This window comes from Mycteria americana, chromosome 8 (assembly GCF_035582795.1).
Source record: "Mycteria americana isolate JAX WOST 10 ecotype Jacksonville Zoo and Gardens chromosome 8, USCA_MyAme_1.0, whole genome shotgun sequence".
Lineage (NCBI taxonomy): Eukaryota > Metazoa > Chordata > Aves > Ciconiiformes > Ciconiidae > Mycteria > Mycteria americana.
In genome coordinates, this window is record NC_134372.1 from 9,060,782 (window position 1) to 9,072,306 (window position 11,525).

The 11,525-nt window shown below is 39.5% G+C and overlaps 1 protein-coding gene across 2 annotated transcripts; it reads left to right on the forward strand.

The window, feature by feature from the left end:
* Window positions 1–58: 58 nt before the first annotated feature.
* Window positions 59–8,177, forward strand: MRPL22 (mitochondrial ribosomal protein L22). Of its 2 annotated transcripts, XM_075509529.1 has the most exons (8): window positions 106–179; window positions 264–309; window positions 2,235–2,370; window positions 4,337–4,402; window positions 4,926–5,003; window positions 5,851–5,920; window positions 7,137–7,369; window positions 7,496–8,177. In XM_075509529.1, the coding sequence occupies exons 1-7, from the start codon at window positions 152–154 to the stop codon at window positions 7,346–7,348; spliced, it is 636 nt and encodes a 211-aa protein (XP_075365644.1). In that variant the 5' UTR covers window positions 106–151; the 3' UTR covers window positions 7,349–7,369; window positions 7,496–8,177. The 2 variants fall into 2 exon arrangements, with proteins under 2 accessions (XP_075365645.1, XP_075365644.1); XM_075509530.1 differs by lacking the exon at window positions 264–309 and having other exon boundaries at window positions 59–179; window positions 7,137–8,177.
* Window positions 8,178–11,525: the final 3,348 nt, after the last annotated feature.

Sequence of the window (11,525 nt, forward strand, 5' to 3'; positions counted from 1 at the left end):
CGCCGCGGGCCGCGCCTCCCGCCCCACGCGCCCCGCCAGGCCGCCGCGGGCGCGGCCGCCAAGTGCTGCGCACGCCGTCGCAAACCGTCGCGAAGAGCGCATCCCGCTGCGCGTGCGCCGAGAACGCCTGCCGTGAAGCGAGGCGGGGAAGATGGCGGGGCGGTGGGCCGTCGGCGCGGGTAAGTCTGAGAGGACGGAGCGGAGCGCTGGTTTTGGGGGTTCTCGCCTGCTTTTTCCTTGCTCACTGCGCTGCCTCCTTGCAGGTAGTGCCTGGGTGTGCGGTCTCCTCGGCTGGGCGCGGCCGGAGAGGTGAGTCTGGCTCTGCCGTGGTCCCGCAGAAGGGCCGTTCCGCCGGCGCCCCGGGCTGTGGGACTCGGGCTGCCTCGCTCGGGGACTCTCCGGGTCTGGAGACTCCCCGGGTCGCCTGGCTCGGCCTTCTCGCCCTGCCCCGGAGCTATGGGGAACAGGTCGTTCCGTGTCTCCGTCTTTCTATGTACTTGGAGATTGTGGCGTGATGGAGGCGTCTTTTTTTCTCTCCTGACCTCTTTCTATCGGGCATCCAGATTTTCTCTGACTTTGTGGTGCAGGTCACAGTAATGCAGTACCCGTCGTTCCCCTCTGCGTTCTCCCCAGTCATTGCTCTTCTGTATTTGCTGGCCTTTCCCCTCAGTCTGGAGGAATGGCAGAGTTGTGCTGGGGGAGCATTGGTCACTGCTGACTGTATCCCTGACTTCAGAAGAAAAGCTGATGTGGATTCTCAAGGTGCAGAGCTTTGGTCTCTGCTAGGGCCTGTGGGCATAAATTGCAGAGACCTGTGTCACTGAGGGAAGAAGAAATAGGCTTGTGTTGCCTGTGCTTTGCTTATGGCCTTGTAGCTGAACAGTTACATGCTAATCACTTGTTTTACTCAGTTCTTCTAGTCTGTATGTCTCCCCCTTAGTGCTTTTGCATGATTCTTTCTAGAAAGATGCTCAGCTTTTTTCTTTCCTGTTCCCCTTTCTTACCCATATATAATGTACTTTTGTTTGGTGCTTGTCACTGTTTTCTTTTGCTTACAATGTATTTGTGTCCTCTTTCTTTTCCTAAAGTTATGATAAATAGAGTTGCTGCTCACATGAGGTTGGATTATCTTAAGATAGAGTGAATGTAAGATTCCTTAGTTTGTCGAATGTATTAATGTGTTCTGCTAATACTAAGAAGACAATACTTAATTCATTACTGCTTAAGTTGTTAAATTGCAAAATGATATTCGTGTGCTTGTCAAATATTTTCCTGTATTAATTGATGATATTATGTCTGGTGGTGATGAATTGTTGTCTTGATGAGTAAAATTTTTAAGTATTAAGCAAATAAACCAGTTTTGGTAAATACCTGAAAAAATATTCCATAACATTTAAATTTGTATGTTATGCTACTCTCTGTTGATAGGAAGTGAAAACTTTCTAAGGCATGCAACATCCTCTTGAAACTAACCGATGTGTTCTGTTTGCCAGTCGTCTTAAAATGCTTTGCACAGTTTGGCTACCCACACAAAGCCGTTGAAGCCTTAGTAAAACTCACAGTATCTGGTCTTGAATTCATCTGTTTCTTGTAGCTGTGAGTGGCTGCCCAGTACTGCTTTATCTAGTCAGCAGGGGGCAAAATGTAGGTTGGTTTTTCTGAATCTGAGGTGAGTGAACTGACTGAAAACTAGAGTTTTTTTGCTATCAGCTGTCTTGTATTGACCTGGTTGCATTTTGAAAGTAGTTTAGACTATCTACCCTTTCAAATATCAGGAGGGATGAATATTTATAAACTTCTAATGCTTTTTTGGTACTCAATGCCTTGAAAAACTAGAAGTTCTTACTGCTAAAAATTTTGTTGGTAAGAGTTAACTAAGTATTGGCTAGTCTTGGAAAAGATAGAAATTGTTTGGATGAGTAATGAACCCCACATAAGAACAAAGAGGTGATTGTGTCTTTAAGTGTCCCCAGATCATCACACAACGTTGAATCTCATGCTATACAAATGTGACTTATGGTTCATGGTTTGCTTTAGGAAGCCTGAGGCTTCTTGTTGAATTAAAAAGCCCTTTCAGTGTAAATTATAGAGGACTTGAACAGCTTTATTTTGTGAGTAGTCAAATGTGTCAGTTCTCTTTGTCAAGACAGGTAAGTAAACAATTTTCCAGATAAACTGCGCAGGGACAAAGAACTCTTGTGTTCAGCAGCAAAGGCTGTGGTCTTGTCTTGCAGGTGGCTAGCATCCAGTAGCCTTTTTCCTCTGTCATGCATCCACACAAGTACATCTCTGGAGAAATTTGGGAAGTGGGAGAAAAAGAACAGGATTGTTTACCCTCCGCAGCTGCCCGGAGAACCTCGCAGACCAGCTGTAAGGATACACCAGGGAATTTCCTTACCTATTTATGTTTAGCAATTTCTGAACAGATTGTCACTGTCTCTGGGTAACTCCACAAGGCACTAGTTTGATAGCTTATTTACTTGTTATTTAAGATTTCAGTCAGTTTGGCATATTTATATTGTAAAAGTTAACATCACTTTGAATGTTTTCTATTTCTAAATTATATTGGAGCTTCAAGTTGCTTGTAGCTGATCACCTACCTAATATGTGATGTGAACTGCAAAGGTGCCATCGTCTGTTGGTAGAAGTCTCTGAACTACAAGGAGGTAGAAGTTACCAAGGATGTATCATTATACACTTGTTATGACAAATGACTAAAGAACGTGATTGTATTGTTGCTTCTGTGCACAAAGATATAAATGTAACTTTCCTTGAGTAGTGGAACTAGTGGTTCTGTTTGCTGTAGGTACAAGAGCATGTGGTCTTTTCATTGCCTAATTTCTCTGCGTTTATAGATTTTCTGAGGTCTGATAGTGTGTTGCCTCTTGCTGTGGTCTCCCCTTAATGCAGCTATTCAGAGGTGGTTTTCTGCCATAGGGGTTGCTTGAAATGTTTAATATGGACTGGGACGTTCTAAAGTTATGTGGGGAGGGACATGCGAGTCAGATGTGGCATGTGATTGCAGGAAGTTTTTTCTTAGGAAACTATTTTATACTGTATAGCAGAGTTGTTTTTTCAATCTGTTGCACAATAACTTGGTTTTACTATACCATAAACCAAAGCAAAAAATCTAAAATCTTTTTGTTCCCTGCAAGCTCACTGTAGGGCCTTCTGCTAGGTGTTCAAGACAACTTTTGGAAATGTCACCATAAGTAACATGGTCAATTTTTTAAATGCAGTTACAACAGATTAGTTTTTGATAACAGCAGGTTTATGCCTGTTTCTCCCTGTCCCCTTTTATTGATCATTTTATAACTGGGAGGTACAGTTAAATGTGAACAGAAGCAAACCTCTTAAATTAAGTTACGCATGAAACTTAAGTGTTGTGTATTTGATCACTGAAGGGACTAATTGGTGCTGCTTTCTCTACACCACAGCCTGGGAGAATTTTAGGTGAATTCTTCAGTATTTCCTCATTCTTGAACTGATATTTTGGAACTCCATTTTTGTAATTGTTCTTCACTGGGAATTAATGTGTTGTGGCCTCTGTTAGGCATACTGCTTGGCAAAGTAAAGTATTTGCATCTCAAAAGAATAGGGATTTTTTTGGATGTGTACTTTTATGGGCCATGAGCATTTATCGCTTCTGTGAACATTATGGCCTAGGATGTAGAAATACATGCTGTGTACTGTGCTGACTAATGTGATGTATGTGAAAATGCAGTTATCAACCAACTTGCTTATTAAATCAGTTTTTTTACCTGTTCATAAAGAATGCTATCTCTTTCAAATTTGTATTGATGTTAAATTTTACTAGCTAGTTTTGGTCCCTGTTGGTACAGTAATAATGTTAAATGGGTCTTTGGAGACAGCTCTTCATGCCAATCAAACTTGAAACTCTTCACTTCTGAAGAGCTCATTAAGTTCATTCTGGTAATATTGTTTAGTTGCTATACAAGTAAGTTGACTTGACGGCAGAGTAATGTTTTTAAGACTGAATGGGTATGTCAGTCTTAGACTGCTTCAAAAGGTGGGGAGGAGGAAAGGAAAAGATGATGAAAAATCTTCTGAATATCCTTTTCAGGGACTTCTGTTTATAAACTAATTCTCATAAGATTATATTAAAATTTTCTGTGTGCTAGGTACTTTTTTTATAATGCTTCTAGTTTGAAATGTCAAAGGTATGCCTGATGTAGTATGTTCATGGTATAGTAGGGGGACTCATGCTTATTTTGTTCCTAGTAAGAATATAGGTTGTGGAGCAGACACATATGCTCCATTCTTGTTTTCACAGCAAAATTACTGGTCCTCTAACTTTTTTTTTTTTTTCACCTAGGAAATATATCACTGTCGGAGGGAAATAAAATACAGCAAAGATAAGATGTGGTATCTGGCAAAACTGGTACGCAAAAAGTACTTTGTACTGTATTTGTTAGAATGCAAAATTCAATTGCTGTATTTGCCTTATCGGCCTAGTTCAATCACAGTCTAATCAGCATATTCATAACAGAGTCCTGGTGAGGAGCATGCATCTGTGCAAGTGAACAGTTGTTTGTAGTTTGGTTTAGCTGCTTTATCCTAGTATGCTCTCAAATGTATAGTCAGGATCATATGCAGATTATGCACTGTGGAAGAATTTTTCTGTTGGTTTCTGCCTCGTAGTAGATGGCAAGAGGAGCTTGGAAGTATAGTAATTGGGCTATTTTTCTCTTTAAGAAAAAAAATTGAATGTTTTATCAAGATTTATTCAGTATTTAGCTCAGAAGTTCTGTATGTAAGATATTACATTGAAGAAATGGTAATTAAGGAAACTGAAGTGTTTTTATTTGCTCTTTATAATGGCGAAATAATTTAAATACTGTCTTCTGAATAAGAGAAGGGAAATACTTGTAATTGCAGAAGTTAACTTAACACTTTCGTTGCAGATAAAAGGAATGTCCATTGATGAGGCTCTTGCTCAGTTGGAATTTAATGATAAAAAGGGAGCAAAGGTGATCAAAGAGGTATGTAGTAGTATTCTTTAACACTTCTAGTTTAAAAAAACCTTTAAAATCAATACCTATCACCAGAAGTTTGGAGATGTTTCTATTTCTATGTTTTTCTGTGTTTCTATTAAGCCTGTTGGGAGCATATTCAAACAAAATGTTTTTGTGGCAGTCATGTAATGTTGTGACTTATGAATATGCAGAGGTCACTTGTGCTGGCTGTTTTAACTTGTAATGACACTAAATTACATGTGAGTACCCTCTCTAACAAGGCTTGGTGTTAAGTTCATGGTAAATAATGCAGAATCCTTGTCACTAATGGCTGCTACATCTATGTGCTTTGCTTCTTAAAATCATAAGAGATGAAGGATATCGTCAGGGAAAGGACTGAGTTCTGTAAAGGCATGAAAGCTTTTCATACACTGTAGTTGTTAGGAGTCTCAAGTTACTAATTTTCTTGGCCAAAGCATTGATTTCTGGCATAATAATGACAAAGTAGTATCTTGTATTAGGTGAAAATAATGAATGGCCTAAGTTCACTTTGCCCACCTTGGAATTTGTTTCTAGTCTGATGTCTAATTAGACAAAGGTCCACGGATGGAAGGCTGACAAATGCTAGTGGGAACCATCTTTTCCACCCCCTTTCCTCCCCCAAAAATGTAATAAAGTTGTCCTGAAGCTTTTCAGTCTGTATGCAAAGAACATGCTTATGTAAAAGATGTCTCTCTTAACAATTTTGATCTCTATAGAATACTTTTTCTGTAACTGACTTAACATGGAAGAAATTGCAAGTTTATCTAGAGATAAGAAGTAGCATTGCTTAAATTCCTACTCAGTATTTCCATTTCTTTTCCTTTTGTTACAGGTTCTGTTAGAAGCTCAAGAAATGGCAGTAAGAAATCACAACGTGGAATTCAAATCAAATTTACATATAGGTACATTTTTTTCTTAGTGCAGAAAAATGTCATCCTATCCTATGAAAAAGTTTCATCTTTGGTAAGGTTTTGTTGCTTCAAATCAGCAGAAATGAATAGAACCTAGTTTCTAGTAAACTTAAAGGCATGTGCTTCCAACTCGCAGCACAACTGGACTTAGTGTGGTTGTTGAGCATTCAGCCATCATTTTGTTATAGTTGGTGTCTGACTGGTGTTCTCCTGGCATCTGCTGGATGCATTGTTTATAAGATGCATTCATCTGAGAATGGGGTTTCTGTTCCCTATGAGCAGAAAGAAAAGTCCTGAAGGGAAGGATGTCTGACATGATTATGATAGACTAGACAACAAAAAGCAAACTTAGTACTTTTTAATGTTGCCAGTGAACATAGGTGCTGGAAGCTTTGTCCGTGGCTGGTACTACTAGCTTTGCAGTATCGGAATCTAAACTTCTGCTAGAAACAGTATAAAAGTAAATGAATATTGACAGTAGACTTCTTAAAAAGGCTTTGTTATAGATGATTACAGGATAAGCTTGTAATAACTACAGCACTTTCTTGCCTAGAAAAATGTTAGAGAACCGTTTACTTGTAGGTGTTTTTAGGCCCAAAGAAAAAAAATTCCCATATTGCCAAATATGGTATAAATGTTAGTAAGCTGACCTCATAAGCTTAAAGTAACCTGGATTGTAGAGCAGATTTGATTAGAATTCTTTGGAGCCTTCCAGGCCTCTGTCACAATAAGGTTTATCTGCTAGTGCAGGACTGGATGTGTAGGTAATGAAAATACCTATGATGAATGCAATAAAGGGAGAAAGGAGGGAAAATGAAGTCTGTAAGACTTCTACAGGAATTCATGAGACAAACTACTGAAAAGCAATGGAATTAATACCACCTCAGAAGAGCTATATAATCTAGTAAGTGCTCAGTGTAGCTTCTTTTGGATTTGTCCTTTACTATATATTTATCTTTGCATGCATGCTTTCTAAATTCACCTTTTTGGTGCTCCTGAAGAGTGTTAATTTAACTCACAGGTTCCTCTATAGCAGTAATCTGCTAAATGTAATAGAAGAAAGATGGAGGAGAGAATCCTGAATAGAATTAACTTTTCATATGCAGTCATGAAAAATACACTGACAAGACAGTGTTTCAATTGCAGATGTGTAGTAGTTTATTCTTGACTGAATAGTTTTCTCTCCCCCCCCACCTTTTTCCTTCAGCTGAGTCAACGACGGGCAGAGGCCGCTATGTGAAGCGGATTCGTTACCATGGCAAAGGCATGTTTGGCATCATGAAAATCACGAGGTGCCATTTCTTTGTGAAGTTGGTGGAAGGTCCTCCTCCTCCTCCAGAGCCACCAACGACTGGTTTTGACCAAGCAAAAGAATACGTGCAGCAGCTGCGAAGTAGAACCCTTGTTAATACACTGTAACAAACGTTTGTGACTATATAGGTATTTCTTGTTTGACAATGTAATTATATAAAAAAATAATTAAAATAATATTTTACTTGTATCTTATGGTGCTGCTGGAGCTGGACGATACAAGAATGATTATAAGCTTTTTTCTTATTTGTCAAGCCATAGGTACGGAAAAATCTTGGAAAAGCAGCAACAGATGTTAATTTTTTTGAGTTACTTGGACCACAGCATTCAAGCTGTACCTGGGACTATCAAATCTAGAACATACGGTGCCGTTATAAAGCTTGTAAGGAACTGTGTTGTCCTCAAATTCATGCAGCTGTCGCTTTGTTATATATGGTTGGGTCTTTTATTGTTGCAAGATTAAGACTTGGACTAAAATTACTAAAATTTGACATCTTAAAGTAGCTACAACAGTGGAACAAAACAAGCAGCAATAATAGTTGAGATTATCAGGTGTCAATTTGTGGTTTCTTTATCTGGGCTGTAATGCTCTTTCCTTGCAGCCTCTGTTGTGCATTTTGTGTCTAGGAGTGGGGAACAAAAAAATCACTTAAAGCTCAGATTTTGAGAGAGTCGGTAGGTGGCAATGTTTAGTTTGTCAGAGAAGGAGGTGGCAGTGAAAACTTAAAGCATGTTGAAACTCTGTTCTTGATTCTGACCATGGGATTAATAGTCTGATACGTGCATGGAGTTCAGGCTGTTCTCTGTGGAAACTCAGTATGGGTAACAGGCACAATACGGAGAAAAGCTTGTCTTGGTGAAGAGTGAACTAATTATTCTGCACTGTCTGGAAACAAATTGCTTTCGTAATGTTGAGGCAAGTAAAATGCTCAATGGATTTAATATGGAATGGCTTGTTGCATATACAAATCAGGCTTTCAGTTCTCTGAAAACAATCCCATTTTTATCATTACTTTGAAGAGAAAAAGTCTGAGGTCAATAGGGGGAATTTCATTTCACTCAGTCAAGCTTTCAACTCAGATGGCCAGAGATCATGAACAGCAGCATAAAAAGAGAATAAGTAGTTGCTTATTTGTATGTCTGATATTTAGACCTTTCTTTTCCATTCTGGGAACACTAGAATGGGAGATAGATTGCTTACCTCATTTGGGTCCTTTTTACCACACCAAGTAGTGGTAGCGTTTCTTACATGTGTTTACTTTCATCAGTACTTGAATGATGGCAAAGGGACAGTTCCTATAAGGAAACAAGTTATCTTTTTTGTCTTAATGAAGGTGGCATACACCTGTTTCTTTTGGCTACCAAAGAAAGGGTCTCATGATCTTAAAGAGCATTAGCAGATTGTGAAGTTACACAAGAAGTACATGCATGGCTCAATACCATTAATGGGTGGTTATTTGCAGTCTGTTTTTCTGCAGTGCACTTACAAATCCATTACTTGCTTTAAAGCCATGATTTAGTAACTTTTGTCTGAAAGGTATGTTCCTGATAAAACTCTCTCTCTCTCTCTCTGTAGTCCCTGATGTGTGTTTGAAGAACTGTTTCTGGTGTGCTATGATAAACAGCTGTGCTTTGCTCTGCCAGCTGCTGTTAAACTCTTTTGTCATCCTGAATCTCCTACAAGTTGTAGCAAACTTGAATGACTTAATCTTTTTGAGGGTCGGTGATCTGGGAGAAGACTAAGGAATTGCAAAATAATCCAAGCTTAATAAGCACTTCTCATCTAAGCATGTAAAACCTGTCTTCCAGATATCTTATTCCAGTACCTGTTTCTCCTGCATGCTGTAGATTTCCCTTTGGATCCCTTCTGGACCTCCAGACAAGGTTGTATCCTTAGAGATCACTGCTCTAGTTATGAATCTGCAGATGGGGAGGGAAATGAGAATGTGACTGATGTCTTTTCCAGCTTCTTTATGATGCAGCAGGTGGCCCTGACACTCCTTTAAACAAACAGACCTGGGCTTTTAAAATTTTTCAGTCAAAAAGAAAGGTTGTTGCTTGTCATCCTTGTTTTCTTTCTCAAAACAGTAAGTGGGAAGACTCTTTTTTGACATGCTTTTCAGCATTCCGCTTACTCCTTAGTACCCTTTTCTGCCTTCTTGAAGATGCATAGCCCATAGTGGATCCTTAGTGTTGGCTAAGAAAGCTCTGCAGTGGTGGCTGTAACAGTACAGTTATGGGAGATTTGGTGAGATGAGGAGCTTGAACTGGCTTGATCCCTGCCTTTCACTGGTGGGACAGTAAGAGTGTCTGAAGTGGTTTCTGTGATAGGTGCATCGGATCATTGGTATGGGAACCTGCCTGAACCTTCTTAAAATTCAGTAAAATCTAGTGATAAAGCTTTATACTGTCAACTCTCTATATAAATAAATTTGGGGTTTTCGATTCTGCTGTGCTTTCTTGGTAATTAGTACATCTACACTTCAGGTAGATATTTGATACGGATTCAGAGAGAAAATTCCATGCTAACTGCAACAAGTCTTTAGTAGAAGATCATTTATTACTGTGACCTCCAATAAAAGAACATTCTTAAATGAGCCATCACCAGAAGGGAGGGGGAGAGGCACCTAGGCCTCTACTTGATGCTAATTTTATTAGTAACGTCTGGGGGCACTGTAAACTCACCACTTGTGTATGTATGTGCTGATGTTACAGAAATTGGAGAAGGAGCAAGTATGCGTGAAGGTGTAGTAAGGCTTCAGGGAAATCTGAAGAGAGCAGAACTGTGAGCTGTGCTCAGCAATGTGAGATTTAATTGAGGAAAACTTAAAAACCTGCTGTTGGGCTTGTTCATAAACATTTTAAAGTATTCAGTGAGAAAGTCGACGTACTTTTGTCAGACAGCCTGATGTCTTTTTGGATGTGGTTTTTTTTTTTTTTCCTTTTTAAAACTCCTGGGCAGTTATTGAGCAGGTACTTCTTCAAAGGTAAAGTTAGGAAAGACTCATGAATATTATTATAAAGTGATCATCAGCCTTTTTGAAAACATGGAAGATACAGGAGGATATGTGTGAGCGTGATAGACAATGACTGGACAGTTAGAGACCCCTGATTCTGGTCAGGTCTGTACTGGAAAATGCTGTGGTGAGATGGACTGTGTTAGGAGTCGGGTGGTACCTGGGCACAGACTGGCACGTTCTGCCCAGTGTTTCAGCTGTGTTGCTGAACCTGGCATGAACTTGACTAGACCAAGGTCACGCAGCATGAATCTTCTAATTACCCCTCTTTGCACAAATGGGAAGTGTGTAACAGTACTGCCACCTCTGCGCTGCCGAGATGCTTGGGAAATCCTTCGGATGCTGGAGTGACGGAACAACAGGAGTCACTGTTTCCTTTCTGCCAGTCCCTATGAAAATCCACTGGTGGGATGCTGGAAAGTCATTTGCAAACAGAATTCTCCTTTAAATGGAAATAAGGTTACTCCTAATATCCTCAATGAACCATAGAAATAAAGTGTGACATTCTTCACCATATGAGCTATAGTCCTGAAAATGCCCCTATTTCTAGCTTTTCAAAGAACGAGCCTTTATTGCTGAATGACATCTATCCAGCTGCACTTCAGCCATGTAATTTAAAATAATTACTAATTAAACAAAATAAGAGACTGTAATAGCAATAATAATCACACAAGTTACTGTTTGCTGCAGCCTTACCTAGGGAAAATAACTTGAAAGGAGGGGAAAGTTTCAGGAACTGATTTCTGAGTACTTAGACTGAAGTAAGGAACAAGATATCTCTTGGGAGTAGTAAGCAAATGCAGAGCTAATTTTGTATTTGCTCTATAACATCAACACTCTCTTCTTGTTTCAAGGAAGTTGAACGCTAATACAGAGGGCAGGCTGCCATTGAAGAGAATGAGCCAAGGGGAGTGTAACTTTACATTGCGCAAAGTAGGCACCACCTCAGAGTATTAGCTGAGGAAATTAATCTGAAAGTCTGTGTAATACACTTGAACAGAGCATTCTTGACACTAAAGACAAAACATGGGGCAGAGCATCTGAATAACTACTGCATCTGTGGGTGCTACTTCTGTGTATTGCACTGTAGTACAGCCATCAAGTTGTGTGGTAAAATGAAAAAAAATTTTGTCACGTATGAACACATAGATTCACATTTGTCACATTTTGTCACAAATTCACTCCCTTTTTCTTTTCTCCAAAAATAATGAAATGGAGGCTTAAACCATATTTGTATTCATGTGATATCTTTAAATTAGCTTGGAATT

What these genes read in the sequence shown, in the direction of transcription:
- MRPL22 (XM_075509529.1), top strand. Translation starts at nt 152, where the DNA reads ATGGCGGGGCGGTGGGCCGTCGGCGCGG. An exon ending in GAGAACCTCGCAGACCAGCT is followed by an intron (nt 2,371 to 4,336) that starts GTAAGGATACAC and finishes TTTTTCACCTAG; the next exon opens with GAAATATATCACTGTCGGAG. An exon ending in CAAATCAAATTTACATATAG is followed by an intron (nt 5,921 to 7,136) that starts GTACATTTTTTT and finishes TTTTTCCTTCAG; the next exon opens with CTGAGTCAACGACGGGCAGA.